The sequence below is a fragment of the Euphorbia lathyris genome, chromosome 3 (assembly GCF_963576675.1).
Source record: "Euphorbia lathyris chromosome 3, ddEupLath1.1, whole genome shotgun sequence".
Taxonomy (NCBI): Eukaryota; Viridiplantae; Streptophyta; class Magnoliopsida; order Malpighiales; family Euphorbiaceae; genus Euphorbia; species Euphorbia lathyris.
Window position 1 is genome coordinate 45,051,200 of NC_088912.1, and position 24,663 is coordinate 45,075,862.

At 33.9% G+C, this 24,663-nt stretch overlaps 2 protein-coding genes across 9 annotated transcripts; both read left to right on the forward strand.

Annotated features, from left to right (window-relative positions):
* The first annotated feature begins 518 nt into the window (after positions 1 to 518).
* Positions 519 to 8,494, forward strand: LOC136223780 (proton pump-interactor 1-like). 3 transcript variants are annotated; one of them, XM_066011941.1, is made up of 6 exons: positions 519 to 825; positions 6,145 to 6,330; positions 6,443 to 6,622; positions 6,761 to 6,951; positions 7,432 to 7,619; positions 8,256 to 8,494. In XM_066011941.1, the coding sequence occupies exons 1-4, from the start codon at positions 757 to 759 to the stop codon at positions 6,839 to 6,841; spliced, it is 516 nt and encodes a 171-aa protein (XP_065868013.1). In that variant the 5' UTR covers positions 519 to 756; the 3' UTR covers positions 6,842 to 6,951; positions 7,432 to 7,619; positions 8,256 to 8,494. The 3 variants fall into 3 exon arrangements, with proteins under 3 accessions (XP_065868013.1, XP_065868014.1, XP_065868012.1); XM_066011942.1 differs by lacking the exon at positions 8,256 to 8,494 and adding an exon at positions 3,326 to 3,411 and having other exon boundaries at positions 7,432 to 7,726; XM_066011940.1 differs by lacking the exon at positions 8,256 to 8,494 and having other exon boundaries at positions 7,432 to 7,726.
* Positions 8,495 to 11,994: 3,500 nt separating this feature from the next.
* On the forward strand, positions 11,995 to 15,219 carry LOC136221819 (uncharacterized). 6 transcript variants are annotated; one of them, XR_010685320.1, is made up of 8 exons: positions 11,995 to 12,267; positions 12,479 to 12,719; positions 13,490 to 13,546; positions 13,655 to 13,755; positions 13,834 to 13,955; positions 14,073 to 14,133; positions 14,271 to 14,445; positions 14,795 to 15,219. XR_010685320.1 is itself a non-coding variant. In XM_066009263.1 (7 exons), exons 2-6 carry the CDS (start codon positions 12,575 to 12,577, stop codon positions 14,273 to 14,275), a joined length of 390 nt encoding a protein of 129 aa, XP_065865335.1. In that variant the 5' UTR covers positions 11,995 to 12,267; positions 12,479 to 12,574; the 3' UTR covers positions 14,276 to 14,445; positions 14,795 to 15,219. The 6 variants fall into 6 exon arrangements, 2 of the variants coding, with proteins under 2 accessions (XP_065865335.1, XP_065865336.1); XR_010685319.1 differs by having other exon boundaries at positions 13,655 to 13,751; XR_010685318.1 differs by having other exon boundaries at positions 13,490 to 13,755.
* The last annotated feature ends 9,444 nt before the right edge of the window (positions 15,220 to 24,663 follow it).

Below are 24,663 nucleotides of genomic sequence, written 5' to 3' on the forward strand. Positions count from 1 at the left end.
AAAAAGGACTATTAATATGCAAAATTTAATAAGGGTGTAAAATACACTTATTAAAAGTGTATTTCTCATACATATAAGAAGGGTAAATTCTATCACTATATTATTAATAAGCAAAACACTTTTTTGTTAAATTTCACTAAGATTTCCCCTTATTAATTCACTCTAAATTAAAATAGTTTTATTTTTATTTCCTAATAAAATTAAAACCCCCTTAATAATTGTATTAGAAAAACATAAATAATTATTAATTGTAATAGTAACATATAAACCCCTTATTAAAATATTTTGATAGCAAAAATAAAACTTCTTAATAAATATATTGGAAAAATATAAATACTTATTAATTATAATAATAACAAAATAAATCCATTATTAATATTTTTTTTATATCACAGGCTCTTAATAATTATAGTAAAAAGAGAAATACTTATGATTTGGAATTGTAATAAACAAGCCGCTTATTAAAAATTTGTTGTTACCGCCTCTAATTTCATTTCCCCCTAAAATTTATGCTTTGAAATTTCGCTTCCCTCTGAAACATTTCCCTCCTCAAATTTTTTCCCCTTTTGGTTCCCCCTCTGTAAAAGTTATGCCCCAAAATTTCAAACCAAAATCCCAAATTGAAATTGTAATTTCAGTGCATTGGAAAATCGTTTCAGTCTGAATTTCTCAACTTCTTTTAAATTATTCTGAATCCCCAATTCACGTGCGAGCTGCTCATCTGAACATCCATTATCAATCAACGCAGACCACCGTATGAGCTCCGATGGCCATCACTTGAAGCTGGAGAAGCAGATACTTCTTGAAACACTTTCAATGAATTTGGTACTTCCGTGTTTCGATTCAAAATTTATGTCTCTCACTTTGATTCTTCTAGGGTTTCCTTGCTTTTGGTTTGCTTGATAAATTTAGAGTTTTTTTTTGGGTATTTTGTCTTGGCCATTGCAATTCCTGCAAAATGGTTTACGGTCTTTTGAATTTCAACTCGATTTGTAGGCACTGTTTTTTCTTTTATTTGTGTTCTCAATGGATGAATCTCTTATTTGCGTAAGGACATTGTTAGAGTGACATTGGACCGTGAAGTTATGGCTTTGCTGCTGTTGTCCGTATATACCCTTCAGATAGCTGGTAGATGTTTGTTAATACTTCTCATGCACTATTGCTTTTTTCGTATGTGTTGATTTTAGTTGGAGAAGAATCTGATTTCGTCCAGAAATCTTGGCATTGATTCTTGAAGGTCTGTCATAGGTAATGGAATCAAGCCTAACAAACATAAAAATATGTCAATAAAGGTTGTTAGAGCTTGACTAGAAGAAAGGGAAGAGGTTGTTCCAGCTTTACCCTAAAGTTCCAGTTCAATTTCTCCTTCCTCTTCTCCCAGAAAATCACTTTCCAAGCCTTCAACTATCCACTGCTCTCTTCCAAGCATAACTTTCCTCTTTCCCAATTAGTTTAGTCTTACTGTTTAATGTATCTGAATTTCTTTAGTTATTTGAGATTTTAAGCTAATTATGTGATTTAGGTTTTTACTTGTTCTATTTTGTTTGACGGATGAGTTCTTTTTGTGCTTATCTTGTTTGCTACATCTCTCTCTCATCGAGGCCTGGTTCATTATGATATTAATTGCTATAAATGTTTCTGCAAAAAAGTGATGAATGTGGGTATTCTTTGAGCTTTTCCCTCATTTTCGAATATGTGATAAGCAATTAAAATGTTATGCTAAGCATCTGTCTATTTCCAGTCATGCTAAGTGTTTTATTTAGGTCCATGAATCTTAGCTCATGTTCCTTAGCTTGTCATTTATGTTTTGCACTAAAATCCAAAATTGAACATTTACTGCACTTCAAGAACCACTTTGGTTATTTTTCACTGCTGCAACTGTTTTTATGCTGTCACCATTGAAATTATTTAATCTAGCATCTTTACTGGTTTGTGTTATACAATATCATATATACATTTTCTCCTTAATGGAAACTGCCTCTCAAATATACAAAATGTGTCCTGATATTCAAACAGTTAGCTGTAAAAATAGAGTTTGTGTTGGCTTTTGAGTTGATGTCTCTACAAGGATACTTTCCATTGTGCTTGCACATATATATTGAGGTTTAGGAAAACTCGGCATTAATGGACAAGATGTTTGGCTTAGACGTTTCTTATTGAAATAGGATTAATCCACTTCTAGCTGCTTCAAGAGCAGGTAAATAGCAGCAGAAATGGTCTAATGCAGTTGAAGTTAGATAAGGTTCTAACTTTTTCGGCACATGATGGTTCACTAGATATATGCTCTGACTTGTGCTCTATTACCTCTTATCAAACACTGAAAGTCATATGTCATGCACATTAGGGACTTTAATAAAATAACTTAGTAAGAAATATAAATTTCAAATCACCAGCAGCCTTTAAACTGATTCAAATTTAAAGGAAAGATGCATATGGATCTATTATATAGATTGCTCTGTTCATTGATGCCTAATGTATCTATGGATGCTTTCTCATTAATTTATTTGGGAGAAAGTTGTTCTATAGGCATTCCTCCCTAAGTTGTACTTATTTACATATTTTGACTTAGAAATTGAAAGGCATGTGAGCTCTGTTTTTGTCTCCCTTATTCGGCTTTCTCTTACTTTTATGATGCTAGTACCTTGCACAGTATCCAATCAGCGCTTCAAATTCTTAGTGTTCATACCCTAATTAATGAGCTGAAATTTTGCTTCCTATTATTCAATCTCAACTTCAAAAATCTTGGTTCATATAAAGTGCCATCGTTTCTAACCTCTGAAGATTAGTCTGTTTTTGTTTAGTTTCCCTTTTCTTTTTATATTACAAATTCATGCTGATGCATCCAGGGAGAATGTATAGATGCAGTAAGGGTAATTTAGGAAATACAGAGACTTGTTGGTTTGTTTCTTATAAAATCATGCTGATGATAATATAGATGATAATATCTGGCGGAAAACCTTCTGCTTGCATCTCTTCTTGTAGTTTAAATGCCTTAGGTATGTCAACCTCTATCCCTAGCTTTTCATCAATCACTGCGAGCTGCTCGATCGTCTGAACCACAGCTCGGTCATCTTCTCTAGATGTCTAGTGCTTGCTAAGTGTTATTTTGGCAATTATGAGGTTACAATTCTAGAAGAGTTTATGCTAGTGTAAGGGCTTGTGATGCAGTTTGAAAGTTGGATTTTTAGTATGATAGTCTTTTAATGGTACTGGAGTTCTGAGAAAGGGTTGGGGACGCTGTTTATGAAAACTTGTCTGTGCTGTAAAAGTTATTTCTCTTATTCTTTTACACTTTTAATAAATAGTTTCTTGATGAATTTTTTAGGAGCTCGTTCTCTTGCCTTGTGAGAAAATGGCTTGCATGGAACTGGGATCTAAAAGTGATGCATTTCAAAGACCAGGACAAGCCTGGTACGCAGCAGTCATTTCTTTCTATTTTACTACTTAGTCTTCCCATAATCTCCATTCCTGTTAAGTCTTTTTGTCGTTTTTCTTTTATTTTCTTTTCATTTTGCTTTCTTGTGTATGTTGATAATGGGTATTCCTATCTTGTCGCCTCAAATTAGAATTTTTTTTGTTCAATGTTCTTATACTTCCATATAAATATTGGTATATTTTCACTATAAATGATGCCTGCTAGGCTGCTACCATGGAAGTCCAGGCATAAAAGCAATTTTCTCAACTACAGTTCCCTTGAATCGCTGTCTCCCACTTCTTTTCTTCTTTTCCCTTCTAACAAAGTAGTTGTGAGTGATGTCATAGCTTTTTCCTCCCAAAGATGAAGGGTTGAGAGTCAGTGTGCTAAGTTTATTAGATATCCATCCACTCTATTTCTTTGCTGCTTAAAATAGTAACAAAAGGGGTTGTAATAAAATGTGCATTGTAAGGAAAATTGGTGTTATGTTGGGATTTAGTTTGTTAAGTTGCTTGGGGATTTTCCTAATAATGTACCATTCTTGAAGATCATTTTAATTAGACTCCCTACTGGGAAAAGGTGAATGGCCTTTTAACTTGGCAAGTTTTTGTAAAAGCCATGGGTGGACCTGCTAATGAATACAAGTTTATTTAATAGTTGTCAATTTGGAATTCTCTCTTGCAGTTTGTTAAAATTCAGTCATCTATCATTCATTAAACATGCTTTTCGTTGATTAATTAGCCATTATAATACACGTGGTTGGAAAATCCTGCTTCTAGGTGTCATTCCTTCAATATGCATATGGACGTGGGAATAGAGCATTTTGATTTAGGCATAATGTAGGACCGCCATATAGGCATCACTTCCTTTGAGGCTAACTAAACATTTTTCGGTCATAGCTTTTATTTCTCCTCTATATGAGCTATTAGTTGAACTGTCTCCCTGTCATTGCTCTATACAATGTAATGAATAGAGTATATAATTATTAGGTGGACCAAATTAAAAACTCTTTGGCAAGGCAAACTGATGGTTAATTCGACTTGGATACACAGACTTACTCTATTTTCTTTGTGGAACCCCCAGTGATTCTATTTTTGTACTTATATATTGGATATTTTGTGAGAAGCAATTCTATCTTTACTTGCAAGTGTTGATACATGAAACCTTGTCACTTATAAGTGGTTCATGTAAATTGGAGGATGTAATTCGTTACAGCCTTTCTGACCAGTTTAGTTGTCTGCTTTTGTGGCTGTATACATTGTTGAACTTTAGGTTGTGTGATTCATTCCACTTATATTGATAAGAATTGCATTCCTCTCCACTTCGGTTTCGGCTTTTGCTCTTTGTCTCCTTATATTTTCTTTTTCATCTCAGAAATGGAAGCTTTCGGGAAAGTTTTGTGCTCTTGAAATATCTTCCGTAAGAATTTCATATATTACTGTTGAACTAGGTTTTTTGCTCGCAAGTAAATGTTCCACCTTTTTGTTGTCATTCATTTTTGGTCTTTCATCTGGTTGAGCGAAAGGAAAAAACAAGGATTCTGTTTATTTCTGTCAACACTATGAACAAGGTGTTAAACACAAACTGTTGAGCTTAGAAAGCTGAGATGTTACAACTTAGTAGAACTATCAGTAGAATTTATCAAGGTGTTACCTTAAATAATTGGTCAAAAGTCTATCAAGTGAAAAACTTAACTATTTCTAGAATTGGTATCCCAGTTCTGGAAACTGGTATCTAATTCTGTTTCCAGAACTGGTATACCAATTTTGGAAATACAACTGGTATCCAATTCAATAGAACTGGTATACCAATTCTGGAAATAGAACTAGTATCTAGTTCTGTTTAAATTTGGTTCAAGAATGTGCAGATAGTCCTACTTTGGCCCTAGTTTGACCTATTATTGCTAAAACAGGGAGTCCATTGATCTCTTTTGCACCTAGATTAATATCGGCCTATCCAAGTCTGTTGACATGATATTTTATTTAAAAATATGTTCTTCATTCATGTTTCTGCTACAATTAAATATGTTTTAATTCTATAACATACCAATTGGAAGCATGTGATCTGATCTGATATGAGAATTTTTTTTTACTGAAAAAGTGTTATTTTGATATTAGCTAGCTAGTTTTGATGAGTGTATTTAAGATGGGTGCAATAGTTTTCTTTTGCTACACTTTTTCATTTAAAGTCTTTACTTTCCTTTTGTTCATCTTCGTTTTACTATTTTATCTTCTTATCCTGTCAAAAAGGAAGATTTTCTCTGGATAGACATATTATGAAAATCACTGATTATCATAATCTATATAGAGTTGAAACCATCTCTAAACCAACCTTTATTTCCATTGTTGGCTTCTATCTATTTAGCTCCTTCTCACTGGATCACTTTCCCGCATCTTAGACTCGTTCCAGATACCACATCTCGATTAAGATTTTTGTAGTCTGACGCACGAGATCTCAGTCGATGAACCCTCATGGGTCCTATTTGTCTTACTAGAGATAGGAATTCTTTCCATGATTCATCCCAGTTTATCATTTCTTCAACCGTTCCTTTGTTCTTGACCAGATTTTTGGGAGAGGCCTTCTAGGCAAGAGATTCTTGGTCTTTGTCGTATGTATTAAAATGTTGTTTTTATGTATTAAAATTGGGAAAACTATGTTTAGTAGAAGAAACAAGTCATTCTAACCTCTAAGTAATTAATTATATTTATTTCTCTCACTTTCTTCTATAGGCAGAACATGCAGAAGTGATGGAACAGGGGAGGAGTCTAACAAATGAAAATGATCAGTATAGATCAATGTTTGATGAGAAAAGAAAGGAGATAGAACCTCTGCATCAGGCACTGGGTAAGCTGCGGAACACAAATAGTTATGCTTGTGTTGGTATATGTTCGTCTGAGGAAGAGCTTAGTGATGTGGTATGTTATAATGCAAAATTCAGTATGGTACTGAACCTCAGTTATTTCTTTGAGTCGTAGTAAAATTTTCTGCATTGTTTCTAACTCTTTGCTTTGTTTCTGATAAATGCAGATCTACATTTTGCAATATGGTATACAGCACAAGAGCATACCATTGACTGAGGAGAAGCAAATCCTCAGAGAAATAAAACAGCTTAAGGGGACAAGGGACAAAGTAATTGCTAATGCTGCTATGAGAGCAAAGATTCAGGATTCAATGGGCCAAAAAGAAGCTATACAAGACCAGGTCAAAGTAAGAAATCTGGAATTTTGGCTCTCTTGTGCTAATTTTTTTTTATAGTTTTTCTAGTCTCTGGATTAGTTCTTGTGACTAAATTATGTTATAATCATAATTGCCTGGTAACTTGTTAATTTTATTATATTATTGTAGCTTATGGATTCTGATCTGGATGGGGTAAGAAAGGAGCAGCAGGCAGTTTGGGAAGACTTGATCAACTTAGGGATAAAGTGAAGGTTTTTTATAATGAAATCAAGACCTTACAGGATGAGCTTTTAGTTGTGATCCTGAAGAGGGACAAAGCATTTGGAAATATCAAATCATTAAGGCAATTGCATGATAAGGTATCTTTTTTCATCAACTAGCTGAAAGTCTGTTTTTTCTCAGTACATAAAACTGTTTCTATCTATAGTCTTGTTGATTAATGATTTTTAGCTAATTTCACTAAGTTATGTTTTTTCTAAACTTGGATGGTGTCTATGCCAACTCTGTATGCTGCAAAATTGTTTAGAATAAACAAATAGAAATTTGTCATATCGAAAAGTGTATGGCCTATAGAAATCTAAGCTTTTAGTTGTTCTTAGCCCTGTGGAAATATAAGCAATTTGATTAATTTTGTCTTCTCTATTGGATGTCCATTTTTATAGTAGTCGTAAGGCCATGACTGAGGCCAAGGACCTTGCTGCCAAGAAAGACATATTGGCATTAGAAAAGCTTTGCCATGAAGAGCTATGTTAGACGAGTACTTAATATAGTTAGGCCATTACTTGTTTGAATAATATTGCTCATGTATTTTAATCCTTGTTCTTGATATTGTTATTTAGGTTAAGAAATTTATGTCACCCTGGAGCAATAACAATGCCTTTAGGAATGATTAATTTTTCTCCATCGACAAATGAGCAAGGGTGGAACAAGGATGGAAGAAGAAGGAACCCTGATGAGAATCCATTGGTATCACCTAAGACATTAATAGCCTCTGAACCAGAGCCAATTTTTTGATATAATTTTTTAGGTAAATAAGAAATTGTCTTTCTTGATGAAACTAATTTTACAAACAACTTTTTGTGCACATATTAAAAGTATATATATATTGTAATTATTTAATGGTTGGTTTTTCAATTTTTATTATATATTAACTTTTATGGTTAATTTATGTTGAGATGCATTAATTGTAAAAAATTGTGATTTAATCAGAGTTTTGTTTATTATTATATATTTTTAAGAGGAATTTTAGTATTATAATTCTTATTTAATAAGTGATTTTTTATTATTATTATAAATATGTTTTAATAAGGGTTTTGTTTATTATTAATAATATATTTTAACAAGGGTTCTTATCATTATAATTAGTTTGTAATAAGAGACTTTTTAATTACCGAATTGGTTTTTAATAAGTGTTTTTTGTGTTATTATAATTAGTTTTAATAAGTGGATATTTAATTATTATAATACTTATTAATAATGGTAGATTTCCCATATTGTAAGTTTAATAATAAGCGGATTCATTTCCGTTATTAAAAACAATTAGCAAGGCAACGTTTAACAAGGGGCCCATAAAGGGGCTTTTTCACTTATTAAAAGCTTTTAATAAGGGTTTTTGGACTTTTAATAACAGATTTTTCCATTATTAAAAGTCATTTTTTTGTAGTGGTAGCACCTGTTCCAGGAGAAAATGCAGTCAGGGATTCCGAGTCGGAAGGAGGACAGAATTTCTCACCCGGTTAGGAAAAAATTAGCACCGTGATTGCACAAACTTACAAAACAAATATATCCTAGACGCTCAAAATCGAGAATCCGTCCCAGTTTTCTCTGATTAGTCTTTCTAGGCGTTTTTATGGTTTCTAAACGATTTTTAGCCGCCTAGGCTGCCTCAATGTCTCTTAAGCAACGATGAACAAAAGTATTTTTTATTATGAATTTAGTTTTTTCTTTATTATAATTTATTTTTTAGTTGTTTCAGTGATATTGGTGTTGAAATGATGTTTGTTAATTTTTAAATGTATATATTACAAATATACGTATTTTTCTATGTTAAATAATTTATTTTATTATTTTTAGATAGTATAATATATATTTTAATTGAATTTATATAAATTAACAAATCAAAAATCAAAAATACAAATCTAATGAATTCTCCATTACGTACCGACTAATCCCCGATTAATCCTCGAGCGTCCTATCCAACTAGCGCCTAGCGTTTTTTACAATCTTGATATATATATATATGATATGTTTATGGAGTAGTATTAGTGAAATAAAACAATGGAGAAGAATGAAGTAGGAAAGGTCAAGTGTAGTGTACTACCCAAAAACCTAAGCTTTCCTTGTACTTAAATTATCACTTTTTTTCGATTTATTGAGGATCCAAACTTTTACATGGTAATGTTGATTGATTATTGAAGATTATGTACTAATGGATTTTTTGGTGGAAGGAGATAGAAAATGACGAGGAGCTTCTGTTTTTTATTTTTTATTATTGAAACTGACACTAGTGTCTTTGTTGGCGGCTGCAACAATTCCGAGAATAATGAACCTGCTGTTTCTCACATTGAGTTTTTTTTTTAATACCTCACATTGAGTTTTGAACAAAAACAAAATCCGTGTTTTATTCCACAGTTTTATTTAGAGCATCCAGGTTGGGTACTCAAACACCCTCCACATCATCAAATAATATTATTACAAAACACCCTCCATAATAAAGATTGCTATATCAAAATAATTAAAGATTGTAAATTGTATTTGTTGATTTTAAACCAAACTAGCAATATATATATATATATATATATATATATATAAAAGTTAGAAATATTACCGTTGCTTAATTCTATTACCGTTGTAAAATTTTTAAATTTCAATATTATACAATTTACTATTTTATTACCGTTGAAGAATGCATATATATATATATATATATATATATAGGAGAGGGCTCTTGTGAGAACCCTTTTCTAGGTGAGAACTCACATTAGGTGAGAACCACCCAAAACTACGTCGTTTTGAGTAGAAAAATTTAAAAAAAAAGCTGCTGCTTAGTGGGGTCGAACTTGATACTCTATGTTTACACTCCACATAACTTACCACTGAACCAATTGCTTTCCTTGTAATTTATGTCGTGCACTGATTAATATACCATTTCCCTTTTAGATTCTATTGTTTAATTTTGATGCATACACTTATTAATATCGATTAAATATGCATAATAATAAATTATTAATAGAAAAAAAAAGAAATGTGCATAATAATGAATTATTAATAGAAAAAAAATCTAAGAACATGCTCTAATTTCTTATTTATTTAATTTATTTATATTCTTGTAATTTATATTTTAAAATGTTAAGGACGATGTTCTAAATATTGTTACATATGTTCTAAATTTTATAATTTGGGTTCTAAAAATTAAGTATAATGTTTAAAAAAAAAGATATATGGACTATTTTTACATTTGTTCTATAATATAATTTATAACTCATATTCTAAATAACAAAACGTATGTTCTAAAAAATATAACGTATGTTCTAAAGTTTATATTTTGTGTGCTAAAAATTAAGTATAATGTTCTAAAAATATCAGTAGATATCTCGATCGTTTTTTCATTTGTTCTATAATATAATTTATAACTCAGGCTAAAAAACATAACGTATGTTCTAAAAAATATGTCGTACGTTCTAAACTTCATAGTTCGTGTTTTAAAAGTTAAAATATATGTTATAACGTTTGTTTTAAAAAATATATAGTTTGTGTTCCAAAAATTTAGTATAATGTTCTAAAAAAATCAGTAGATATCTGGATCGTTTTTTCATTTGTTCTATAATATAATTTATAATTCATGTTCGAAAAAACATAACACGTGTTCTAAAAAACATAACGTATGTTCTAAAAAATATGTCGTACGTTCTAAACTTCATAGTTCGTGTTTTAAAAGTTAAAATATATGTTATAACGTATGTTTTAAAAAATATATTTTCTTATATAACATAAATTACAAAAATATAAAGGAATTAAATAAATAAGAAATTAGAGCATATTCTTGGATTTTTTTCTATTAATAATTCATTATTATGCACATTTCTTTTTTTTCTATTAATAATTCATTATTATGCACTTTTTTTTCTATTCATAATTCATTATTATGCATATTTAATCGATATTAATAAGTGCATGCGTCAAATACTAAACAATGGAAGCTAAAAGGACCGTGGTATATTAAGCAGCGCGCGATATTATAAACAAAAAAAGCAATTGGTTTAGTGGTAAGTAATATGGAGTGTGGATGAAGAGACCCAGGTTCAAATCCCCTAGGTAGCAACGTTTTTTATTTTATTTTCCTACTCAAAACTACCACTACAAGAAAAATCAGTATCACCGACGGAATTGACCGAGACAAGTATATGTGTAGGAAATACCGAGGGAATACCGACACAAAATTTCCATCGGAAATCACCTACACACTCTCCTACACAATCCAATAATGTGTCGGTGATATGTGGCGGGATAATTCCCGCTCGCATTACCAACAAAATTAGTCGGTGTTGAATAATGTCGGTGATATCACCGACATATTTATTTTAATCACCGACGAAAGTGTGTCGGTGAATAAAATAATATTTATAATTTCCAAAATATTTGATAAAAGGATAAAGTGTAAAAATACTCCTAACATTTATAACGACGATGAATTTTACCCCTATAGTCTAAAATGGTGCAATTTTACTCATAACTTTAGTATTTAAAAGTAATTTTATCCGTTATCAAAAAAAAAAAAAGTAATTTTATCCATAAAGTTGACAAATTGGATCAATTTGAAAAATAATTTATTAAACTGACGTCTCGATCATGAATTTTTCCATCTACACTTCATATGTACGTAATTTTATCACTAATTTGTAACACTTCACAAACATATAATTAGACGTGGGATTTTTTTATAAAAAAATTAAAAAATATACTGTCTTTTGTATGAGCTGGAAAAAAAATCAAATATTTCACCGAATTTATAGATTTTAACCTCTAATTCTATTATTAAATCACAAAATAAATGAAATATTTTTTTTAGAACCAACTGATATCCAATTGGTACAGAATAAAGAACATAATATCTGAAATTGACCCGACTTACGAATTTTAGGGGCAAAAATCGCACTATTTTAGACATTAAAAATAAAATTGCTCCTATACAAATGTTAGAGTTATTTTTTTTACACCGTATCCCTTAAAAAATAAAATTAAAATAAAATAATTTCCTAAAAAATTAAAAAGTATAAAAGCCCTCTTTTGACTCAAACCGAACCGAAATTTTTACCCTAAAGAAAATAGGGTTTGAGAAACTTCCAGAGATGGTATATAAGCATTTTTTTTAGGTTTATCTTTATTTCTCCCTTTGGTGGCTGGCTTGGCGGCGTTCTTCCTTCTTCCCCAACCCTGCCTCCTAAAATCCTCCATTCCACCATTCAATCGACGGTGAGAATTACATACAGTGGTGGTAAACAATGATTCGACTGACCGACAACGACCTTCACCTGGTCTCAGATTTTATCCACAGGTCCTCTCTGAAATCCACCGTCTCGGCGTCACCTCCTCTCTGAAATCTAGCCGTCGGTTGCTGCAAAGAAGGAAATTGCAGCTCCCATTTTCTAATTTTCACTCGTCTACAACAAGCCAAGGTAACAAAAGCAACTCCTTGGCCTCTTCTTATTGTTCTTCTAATTAAGCCTTTCATAAAGATGTAATTGTTCCGATGGTGAGCGAGTAAGGTCAACCCTAAATGTTATCCTAATATAATACATGATTTTTTCACTTCTATTTTATGTAAGCTGAGTTGAATATATGCCATCTTTTATAACCTGTTGGGTACTTCATCTGTTCATTGTCCAGTTAGGGAGTGTACCAGATAGAAAGTTCTATTACGACTTGATTGGTGTTCTTTGTGGAGTTGAGAGGGTGAATTTTGCTCTTAAGTTGTTTGAATCCATGAAGAGAAGTGCAATGGGTGGTTACGGGCCAATATATGATGTGCTGATACAAAGCTTTGTAGAGGAGGGAACTATGAGAAAGGTAGAGAGGTATGGGATGAGGCCGTGGCCATGGGAGTCTCTCTTCAATGCTCAATTAACTGGTAACTTTTAACCCTTCATTTTAAGTTTCTTTTTGTTATTAAGTTCTACATGCTTCTTATACTTATAGTTTAAGTGATTAATGCTGTCAATTTTTTCAAGAGATTAATGAGTGTATAGGCTGAGCTGTCTGACGAAGTCTTCATTTAACTAGTTCATTTCTTGATAAATCAAGTTGGAGTGTATAAATTATGTATCTGGAACACAAAAGCTACTAAATGCAACTTTTAAGTCCTTGAACTTGGCATGTTCGTTCTATTGAGTTTCACAACTTCAGAATTATTACATTCGGTCCTTGAACTTTTATATTTCAAACACAGGAAAGAATGATAAGCTAGGCTACTAACTTTGAAACGTTGATAGGAGAAAGTACCAGGATGTTTGTTTCAGAAGATAATTTGGAAAATATGGTGGAAAGAGAACCTTGATATTGGCATAAAGAAATTGATATTTAGCTAGACATTATACAGTTTCTTTCTGGTTTTATTTACACTGCCCCTCTTGTCCCTGATGCGAATAAGTTCCATACCCAATATTTGGACACTGCAATTTTCTAGAAAATTGCTAGTGCAAGTGTTGAGCTTTAACAAGCACTTAGTATCCTGGAATATTTGTTGTTCTATTCTATTAAGGGCTTGTGTTTGCCGTTGGCAGTTAGTCATGGCCGGACATTTTTAATCATCAGACCTTTATAATCTCCTAAAGGCCTTACTCTAGTTTTGTATTTGAAAATACTTGAACTTATTTTCTATAAAATTTCATCATGTCGCAGATCCGGATATGGCATGTCGCAGCAGTATATCTCCCACAAGAAGCAGTATTAGCATCGGTATAGTTCACAGGCCCTAAACTTGTCAATAGTTTGATTTGGGAACTAAAAAGTTGAAGAAACAAAGGCACCTTTCAGCTGACATTGACTCATCCCATTTTCCTATAGTATCTATAAAGTTAACAAGTGGATCCTCATCTCATCACCTCGTCCAATAATGTTGGATTTTGGGTGCCAATTGCCAATTAACTAATCATTAATTAAAGTGGGTATGGATAACGTATTAAGTCTTCAGTATATGTACATATCAAATGATAAATCTTTAATTAATTGATTACCAATTTCAGTTAAACTTCTTGACTGGGGAGAGGAGGGGCACAGGTCAGATGCTGAAATTGCTTCACTTAGAGCAGCTTTTACGCAGGAAGTTACTGTGTGGCACAAGCTTGATCATCCTAATGTAACTAAGGTAAATTTTGCTACTTTAAGCTGAAAATTGAGTCAATGACTATATTTTTCATTTTCAAAAGATGCATGTGAGCTATCACCTTTAAGCTGTGAACTAATTAATTCTTACCTCATAAAGAACAGGAGAAGAAAGCTGGCATTTAAAGTTGTTGTTCAACTGACACTTGATCTTGCTCGAGGTCACTTTCTCTTGCCTTGCCCCATCATCCCATCTCTCTAGTTTATGCAATTCTTCATAAGATTATTTCATAACACAAGTGTAATGTAATGTAATCTCTCTACTGAAGCTGCTCTTTGTTGGATTTCTCAAATATAGGTTGAGCTATCTCCATTCCGAGATGATTGTCCATAGAGATATTAAAACAGAAAATATGCTTCTGGATAAGACACGAACTCTTAAAATAGCTGACTTTGGAGTTGCTAGAAAGGAAGCATCAAATCCTAATGACATGACTGGAGAAACTGGGACACTTGGATACATGGCCCCTGAGGTATGTCCATTTCTCTCTTATTGGCTAGTACTAGTAGTACTAAATTGAAGTTTAGGATCTCAATGTCAAAGTACATGCTATGCTACAAAATATTAAATTTTGATTAAAGATCTGCTGGTGGTGGTATATGGGATAAAGGATGAATTTGGTTAAAAATAAACTTTGGGGTATCACAAGCAATTTTATCAAATTATTCAAAAAAGTGCCAAGTGTTAGCATATGGATGACAGACACATTGTCAGTTTCTTCCCTATGCTGTGTCATTATGAACTGATTTAACCAAGTAAGTCATGTTATGTATATACAAGTTTTTCACATGTGTCCTCTCAATAACTTGTGATCCTTGCAGATTCTGAATGGCAGCCCGTATAATAGAAAGTGTGATGTGTACAACTTTGGTATCTGCTTGTGGGAGATATACTGCTCGACATTTTAGTTTCGAGGTTTCCAATGAGCACGGATGGGGCATTGACAACTTAGAAATAAGAGGGAATCTCATGTTGTGGTTTTATTTTGATATTCAAATGACTGTGGAAAAGTGTTACGCTTTAGTTCATACCTTGAAGAAATTTTCAGTCCAATTTTAGCTAGAGATTCGGTATCTCAGGCCTGATGGGAGTTTCATTAAGCTTTGCTTCGTGTGCTTTACTATTGGACATACATATTGTGCGGCTATTGAAAAATGTGTGTAATTTTCATGGTTTTTATTGTTTTCCTAACCACACAGGTGATGTATTGCTTAATGTTATAGTTGCAATTGTGTTTTTTAGAACAGCTTTTGATTTGTGTTTTAATATATATATATATATATATATATATGTATATATATATATTAGAGTTGCCTTCAATCCAAATAAAGTGACTAAAAGAAAATATAAAATATAAAATAAATTTAAAATGATATGCAATTCCTGACGTATTTTGGTCGGATTATCCGTCGGTGAATTATTAAAATAAATATTTCGAAAAAGAAATCACCTACGCATGTGGGTCGGTGATGTTGTCGGAATCTCCGACGCAAGTCACCTACTAAAATTAGTCGGAATTTCCGACACATAACGCCGGCTATAATTTGTGTCGGTGAATTTTTTGTGTCGGTAGAAATTTGTCGCATCAGCTTACCTACGAGGCCAACGCCGAGACAGGTGAATCTGTCGGAATTCCGTCGTGATAGTGATCACCGACGCAAATTAGTCCATCATCGACAGATTATTACTGTCGGTGATAACATTTTTTCTTGTAGTGTACTTAGTTTTGGGTGGTTCTCACCTAGGGAGGGTTCTCACTTGATCCCTCCCCTATATATATATATATATAGAAGCATTTCAATTCATTTTTTTTTGGGTCTTTTGTATGGACCCCACCATTTTTCACAATTCCTTTGTATTTCCTGCCTTGGACGCGCCCTGCTCTTCATGAAAACCACGACCACCTTTATCATTTGACACATCAGGCAAGTAGCAGTCCTTTGTTCAACCATCTGCTTTTCTTCCTTTCTTCCTTTAGTCCAAATATTAGTGTCCACATTTGGATACTCATCAAATCCGGATATAAGGAATTTTGGCCAAAACACCCACATCCATACTTTTTAATTTGCAAGTCAGTTCTTTAGTTTAACCACTAGAGCTGCTCTTAACCATATTACACAGAGCAGTATAGGCAGAAATTTTTTAAACCAAACATTTTTATTGATATTAACTACAAAAGGGACATTTTTTGGAGTAATTATCCTAAATATAAAACAAAATTAAAAAAAAAGAATTAATACTAAATATATTTTTTTATATATAGTTTGTCCGATTTTTCAGTTTGAGATTCGTAATGCACCTTTTAGGTGGATCCTCGGATAAACTACACCAATGGTACCTGAACTTTACCTAATTTATACTTTAGTACCTAGATTATGTTTTGTCGCAAAAAATATACCTGAAGTAACGATGATCGGAAAATTTAGTATATTTTATCGGTTAATGACCGGTCAATGCGAGTTTAATGGGTTAATTACATCAATGGTACCTGAATTTTACCATTATTCACACTTCGGTACCTGAATTTTATTTCATCCTAAAAACATAACACAAATAAAGGTGACTGAAAAATTTAATTCATTTGATCGGTTAGTGACCGGGTAACGTGAACTAAACATTGAGACTCATCATACACTCAATTAACATAAATTTACAATACTGTCATTATATATATAATGACAGTATTGTAACGTTATGTTAATTGAGTGTATAATGGATCTCGATTTTTAATTTAAAATGGTCAAACTCATGTTGACCGATCACTGATCGGTCAAATGTACTAAAAATATTGAGTCATCTTTACTTTAGGTGTATTTCTTGGATAAAACAAAATCTAGGTACCAAAGTGTGAATTAGAATAAAATTCAAGTACCATCAGTGTAATTTACTCATTAAAATCGCATTAACAGGATATTGACCGGTAAAATATACTAAATTGTCCTGCCATCGTTACTTCGGATATAATTTTTAGACAAAATGTAATCTAGGTACGAAAGTGTGAATTAAAATAAATTTCAGTACCATTAATGTAATTTACTCATAGATTCTCTACAAATTAAAGTAATTTACGTAATAATAATCAAATAATGCTAAAATAATACTAAATATTATATATATCTATCTTTTCTTTGGAAAGGCCTCAGTTCTGTGTTTTCAGAGTTTTGCTCTGGGATTGGTTGGGAGGTGGGCAATGGGAAGTCCATCAGCTTCTGGAATGACGTCTGGATTGGTGGTAAATCTTTATTAGAGGTGTGTAATTCCCTGCCGCCTGATAATATCCGTAATTGGAGGATTGCTGATGTGGTGGATTCTGAGGGGGATTGGATTTGGTCTAAATTTGACTCTTTTTTCAGTCTGGATACGCTCCTGAGGATTAGAGGGGTTAAGATAAGTAACAAGGAGGAAGATAGCGATAGTCATTGTTGGGCGTTGACAAATAATGAGGCTTATATCTGTAAGTCTGCCTTTGAGGCGTTCAATCAAAATGGGGTGGGTCCACACTCTGAAGTCTGGAAGCTTATTTGGGCTTTAAAAGTTCCCTACCGTATTAGGAGCCTTTTTATGGCTTGGTGTCAAGGATAGGTTGCTTACTAATTCAGATAGAAATAGACGGCATCTGCTGGATTCTGGTGCTTGTAGCAGATGTAGAGAGCATGTTGAAACAATTTGCCATGCTCTTAGGGATTGTACTAGGAGTAAAGAGGTGTGGATGAAAGTTCTCCCTCACCACTTGCTTTCGACTTTCTTGGCCCACTCTGACCTAGACTGGTTTGCAGATGGAGTTAGTGGGAAGTTGTTGGCTGACCTTGAGCATGGTGATATTTTCTTTGCTATTGTATATCACCAGATTTGGAATTGGAGGAACGAGGAGATTTTTGGAAGGAAAACTGTTATTTTTCCTAATTTGAGTGAGTTCTTCTCGGGAAAATTATTTAATATTATTGATAGCTTCAAAGGAGATGCACTTGCTAGGTCTACCCAAAAGAAGACTGTTCACCTCCTTGACTGGTGTAGGCCTAGGGAAGGGGTGATGAAATTAAATACGGATGGTTCTTGCTTTAAGGACGGTAAAATTGCTGCAGGAGGTGTTCTAAGGGATGATGGGGGTGCTTGGCTGTCTGGATTTGTTCAGAATCTGGGCTTGGGATCGTCCTTTTCGGCTGAGCTTTGGGGGATTTTTTCTGGCCTTAGACTGGCCAAGAGTCTAGGTTTGAAGAAGTTGCTTGTAGAATCTGACAACCTCGAGGCTATCAAAATGATCTCCGATAAAAAAAAAAGCTATTTGTTTAAATAGCCAAAATTTAATCAAATGTATTAGAAGGTTTTGTTCCTCATTTGACCTCATCAATTTCAACCATGTCTTCAGAGAGCAAAACCGGATAGCGGATCGTTTGGCGGCTGCTGGGCATGAGAGGATGTTGGGCGTCACAACGTTCTCTTCTCCTCCTGATTATTTATCTTCTCTTCTTTTGGAAGATGTAGTGAGGGTTAGCTTCCCTAGACTAATCTCGGATTAGATTTTTGGTTTTTGTTTTTTTTCCTGTTCCTATCAAAAAAAATAATCATAAATAAAATGATAGTATACTGCTATTCCCAATATTAATAGCATTTATTTTGAACTTCACACACTTTGTAGGATTATCAAACAAAGGACTAAAGATTGTAAACGTTATTTGATTCTCATCATATTTGCATCTTTCTAGTGATATATGTATTCAATTTGATTACTACACGGTTCATTCGAGATGTTAATAAAGTTGAACATACAATGCAGAGAAACAAATTTACAAAAATCTCAAAAATGTATTCCCTTTACACACCAGACCTGATCCTGCTATATTTTTGGAGCCCCAAAATCTCTTTTATTTAGTCAGTCTATCAATTTAATTTCCAGACATGTGTAATGCACACCCCTAATCAAATAGAATAATGTACCCATAACTTTCATAAAATACGTTCATACGACCATGCAACAGAGCCCAAACCATCTTCAGGCCCGACACGCAGATCATGCTCCAACACTTCTAAGCCCATCCGATCCGATTGTTGGAGGAAGATTAATTAGGTTTTTTACATAAATATCAAATAAAATTATAAAGGGTTTTGCTATTCATCTCCCCAAATTACTTATCACTGTTCCCTCTTTGACATTTTTTTCTTTTTCATTTTTCCATTAAAAAAATTTAATATCTTCTCTCTCCCGAGTCAAAAATTGGATTTATGAAAAATTGGAAATGGGTGATCCACCCGTTTCTGCCATGGTAGAAACGGGTGTTCCACCCGTTTCCGCCTAGGCAGAAACGGATAGTTCATCCGTTTCTGCCTAGGCGGAATGGTGTGAATCACCCGTTTAGTACATTTTGGATGAATTTTTTTTTTCGAATCCGGAAATGGAACTCGTGTTTTCGATTCGATTTTCAAATAAAAATACTTATCCGAGGGAATTATTAGTCTTTTTTTCTTTACCGTGTTTAAATTCCATGAATGTTGTTCGGATTTTTGAATTTCGAAAAAATTTGAGAGAATTTCAGTTTTTGAGTTTAAAAAATAAAAAGGACAAAAGTGTCCAAAAGGGGCGGTGATAAGTAATTTGGGGGTGGTATATAGCAATCCACATTAATTAAATCATATCATCAAAATCAATTCTAAACAGATTCTCTTTTTAATATATCACAAATAAGGTATGATTTTACACCTTTATTTAAAAATTTCGCATTTTAATTTATAAATTCTAAACCCTAAAAAATATCCTAAATCTCTAATTTATAAACATAATTCTTAAAATATATTAAAAGGAATAATATACATAGTTTGATATAATTTAAATTATTATCTAATATTGATAACATCGAGATATTATCCAATGAATCAAAGAGGATATTTTCCAAAACGGTCGCGTATTGGGGCGATCTGAGAAGCGATGGCGTATCAAGGAAGTCATCCAAATGGCGTATCACCTGGACTCCGCCACACGAGGTCCGTAGTCAAACCTATGGGAGACCCACCATCATGCCTCGATCTGCCCGCCGAACGGTTGGGCCGATTCCCAATAAAGGCAGTTAATGGTCCTTTAATGAGCTAACGGCCAAGCTTAAAGGAGATCCGTAACCACCATTAATGGGGCATTAATGGAGACTTTCTAGTTACTAGGAGTTACGACTTCATGACTCTAAATAGCTTACATCCCAAGCTATTGAGGTACACACTTTTTCACTTTCCAACCCTACTCTGTCAATATAGTTTATTCTTTATTCCTATACTAACTTTGGCATCGGAGCTTCCCCCGTCGAACCCAACGACACCCCCCGCAGGGAAGGAATCTGATCAGAAGTTCATCGTCAGTTATCAAATATAATTGTAAATAATTTTTTAAATGTGGATTTCCGTGTGAATTTTCTAATTATTATTTATCTCAAAAAACAAAAACACCAATTTTATTCATATAAAATAGGGATTAAAATCTGTTGTGCCAACTTCCCTGTCTCTTTCCATGTCTCCCATTCATTTTCTTACGTATGTCAATTTAGCATTTAAACAGGTTTAACCTTTGTTAAAGTTTTCCAATCCCAACTCTTGTTAACCGTTATCAGCAAAAATTCTCTCCCCGTCAAACGTGGTCTGAAAATATCCCATACTCTAATCATCCTTTTTCTCTAATGGATTATCAATTTCCATTGAATCAAAATCCTTCTATTTGTACTTTAATCTCTTCTAATTTCCTTCTCTTTCGCATATCAACCTCTCTTGAATTCTATTTTTTTAATTTTATGAGATTAGGGAAATTTGGGGGTTCGTGTGAATCTAATATATTGATTTTGACATTTTGTTTCTTGTAATTTCTTGAGTGCAAAGGAATGGAGAGATGAGTATTACAATAGGGATATTAAGACAAGAAAAACAATTCACTCTTTAAAGCTTAATGCTAGTAAATTGGGTTCACACATAAGTGATTAATTAAGCACAGAAGGGAAGAAGGGAAATGTGTTGGAAGATTAGACAATTTTAGTTGCTCTCTATACTGGTGTAAAGGGTTTGGAAGAACAGGAAAGCTTCTGCATCATAAAGGGTTCAGCTTTCCACCAAATAATTTCAAAGTTCATGTTTCTGCGGAGATTTCTATGGACTTGAAGCTAAAACACACAGGACCTATGATATCTCATATTTCATGTTCCACCGAATAATTAACAAGCAAGGATTCTATCAATGGCAAATATTGGAAGAAATTGATCAAGAAGAGAAAAAATCATGATTGATTGGAAGAGGAAGGAGATACTCGGTATCTTTAATTGTCCAGGAAGAAGAGTTCCGTTATTCGTAGAGGTGGGATTTATTATTTATTTAAAGTTAAATAAATATTTAGGATATTAAGCTGATTATGATTAAATTGACACATGTCATAAATTGAATGGGAGACTGGGGAGGGGATAGAGAAGGTGAGACAACCGATATTAATTTTTATAAAACACAGCACTAAGACGGCTCAGTGTGGATCCAAAAAATTTAAGAGGGAAAACATTTCATAGTGTATATTTTTCTAATTTACGTAAAGTAAAGTGACATGATCAGCTCTCTAAATCAACATGGAAAAATAAGAGAATTTAGACAAATTAAATATATATTATTTTAAGCATGTTAAGAAGATAATGGTCGTTTGGCAAATTGTTGTTAGTTGTTAGTTGTTAGTTGTTAGCTGATTACTTTTTTTGGTTAGTTGATTTGACTAACTAATTGTGTAACTTGTTTGGTAAAACTTAACTGATTGTTAATAGTTGTTTATGTAAAATTACAAATAAGAACATGGTAAAACATTATTTGGGGTTAAAGGATAGTAATTAGGAGTAAAAATGTCTTTAAAAAGAGATTGATTAATAAGCTAATTTAAAAAGCTCTTAAAACTCAGTTTTTTCAAAATTAGTTTTTCTGATTGAAATCTCTCTTCACCAAACACCACTATTAGAGGTTTAAGTAATCAAACCCTTTAAAGCGGCCCAAAGTTCTAATTTTACTTCAAAAAACTCTTTATCCAAAAGGGCCAATATATCACTGTAAACAAGTTTAGGAGCCAATATGTGATTTTTAACAAATTCAAGTAACTCACTTTAATCAAGTTCGGAGGCAAACAGAACACTCGAAAAGAGAGGGCAAAATGACAATTTAATAGTGGTGGAACCATGGCAAGGGGAGACGGTTTCCCCCCCAAATCCGTCACTATAGCACTTAATTAAAAAAAAAGGTAAATAGTTTATTAGTCTTTTAGTTTTTACCTAATACACTGTTTGGTCCCCATATTTTGAAAAACACATTATAAGGTTCCTAGCTTTTGCCAATATTAATTCTTTGGTCCTTTTGTCTAGTTTTTTTTTTAGACTTGTAATCGTTATATTTTAGCATAAACAGATATATATATATATAAAATAACAGAGTAACATGGTCAACTTGTATTGTACCGTGGTTGTCCTAAAAGCTAAGATATGTTCGGTTAAAAATCTAAATAAATAGATAAAAATAGCACAATGTTATGTGTTTTTGAAAATATATGACTAAACAGTGTATTAGGTAAAAATTAGGGGAGCCTAACCTAAGTAGGGATGTAACATACAAGTCTTTTAAGAAAAACCAAAGCATGTCCAGAAAAAGGACTTAAGTTCAGAATATGCTGTCTCTCCCAATGGAGTGCTTATGTCTTCTCTATTGAGATGTCTAAACCCTGTTTCGCCTAAACCTAATCACACCTAAGTATCACAAACCAATTTATTATCAATTAAACCCAGCCAACCTTACTGCGATTCTAACCCCTCCGCGATACTATCCTGCAAATCTCCCCTGCTCCTCGACTCACGCCCGAAAATTTTTTTAGAGAATAAAACCGATGACTCATTAATCATAACCCGAAGCCATGGAGAAGAACAAGGGACTCGCTGAGGAGTATGCTCAACTTTGTCTGACAAACGACGACGACGACGGAATTGAACTATCTGATGAGACGCTTCAGTTACAGGGTCGACAACAATTCTTCTTCATCGTTGGGCAGTTTCTTGCGATAAAAGCTACCCACTTTGAATCAATGAAATCAACCCTAGCAGCCATATGGCAACCGGTAAAGGGTGTAACAATCACGGAAACAGACATGGAGGGTAGGTACTTATTCCAGTTCTATCACAAGCTCGATTTGCAAAGGGTACTGAACGACGGCCCCTGGACTTTCAACCAGAACCTGCTTATTATTAAACAACTGGACATATCAGAACAGGCATTGCATCCTACGCTTACGGACCTCATTATCTGGATACAGCTCTCCGACCTCCCAATCGGTTTCCAAACTGAAGCTGTCTGCAAAGCCATAGGCAATCAGGTGGGGAAATACGTGGAATCTGACCCTAAAAATTTCACTGGTCTTAGACGTAGCTACCTGCGTATAAAAATTACGATTGATGTTAGGAAACCCTTGAAGACGGGTCAGAAGATCAAAAGGAGCAGAGGCGAATGGATTTGGGTCAACATCAGGTACGAACGTCTACCTCAATTCTGGTTTTTCTGTGGAATCATAGGTCACGCAGACAAGTTCTGCCCCCTACTATTTGATAGTGGAGAGATTACTGCCGAGAGAAAATTCGACAGCTGGTTAAGGGCATCTATCAGAAAAACAGGAATACAGAGAGGGAAAGAGTGGTTAAGAGATCCTTCTGCTGAGGCCGACAATGTGAAATTTGAGAAGGCTATCCTTGATAGGCAAACACATATTACCTTAATCAGTGGTAGTGGATCAGGCGCAGATACAGAACAGAACCGCAAGGTTGGAAGCATCCCTAAACCGCCAATAAAAGTTGGCTGTCCACTCAAACAAGCTAGTAGCAATTTCGAGGATGGCATTAAAATCGACCTAAAACGGCAAAGGACTACAGTAGAGCAAATGGACCATGAATCACACAATTCCGAACAACCAATCAACAAAGGAGAGGCAAGACCTGGTGGACAGGTCCGCCCGGGAGTATGAGTCTACTTAGCTGGAACTATCGGGGGTTGGGCAATCCTCGTACAGTTAATGTCCTTCGGGACTTGGTTCGAGCCCATAAGCCTCTAATTATCTTTCTAATGGAAACGATGATTAAGGAGGCCAAAGTCCTATTAGTTTGTAAAAAGTTGGGGTTTGAGAATCAGTATATTGTCGACGGTAGAGGCCATTGAGGAGGAATTGCTCTACTTTGGCGAAGCAACATAACAGTGAACATTCTTGCTGCTTCACCTAATTTCATTGATGGAATGGTCACAATTCCTCAGTTACAGCCCTGGAAACTTACAGGTTTTTACGGTTTTCCTGAGTGTAGTAGACGGAATGATTCATGGCAGCTTCTTAGATCTTTAACTCCTACGGATCAGACCGCGTGGTGCTGCGTGGGGGATTTCAACGACATAGTATCAGCTAATGAAAAGCGGGGTGGATCAATCCGTCCATATTGGATGATGGAGGGGTTTCAGATGGCATTGGGGGACTGCGATTTAACGAGTATACCTATGAAAGGCTACCGTTTTACTTGGGAGACAGGTAGAGGGTCTAGTCGATGGATCGAGGAGAAGTTGGATTGCGTAGTGGCCAATTCGAGTTGGAAGGAGAAGTTTGGGAATTCAACGGTTCGTAATCTAACTGCAGCATGCTCAGATAACTCGGCTCTCTTTTTGCAACTCAAAGCAT

Bases quoted from the DNA above. Each gene is read 5' to 3' on its own strand.
- LOC136221819 (XM_066009263.1), top strand. From the start codon at position 12,575: ATGAAGAGAAGTGCAATGGGTGGTTACGGGCCAATATATGATGTGCTG. The intron at 12,720-13,489 runs GTAACTTTTAAC...ATCATGTCGCAG, and splicing joins CTTCAATGCTCAATTAACTG to ATCCGGATATGGCATGTCGC. The intron at 13,956-14,072 runs GTAAATTTTGCT...TACCTCATAAAG, and splicing joins ATCATCCTAATGTAACTAAG to AACAGGAGAAGAAAGCTGGC.
- LOC136223780 (XM_066011941.1), top strand. From the start codon at position 757: ATGAGCTCCGATGGCCATCACTTGAAGCTGGAGAAGCAGATACTTCTT. The intron at 826-6,144 runs GTACTTCCGTGT...TTTCTTCTATAG, and splicing joins AAACACTTTCAATGAATTTG to GCAGAACATGCAGAAGTGAT. The intron at 6,623-6,760 runs GTAAGAAATCTG...ATATTATTGTAG, and splicing joins CTATACAAGACCAGGTCAAA to CTTATGGATTCTGATCTGGA.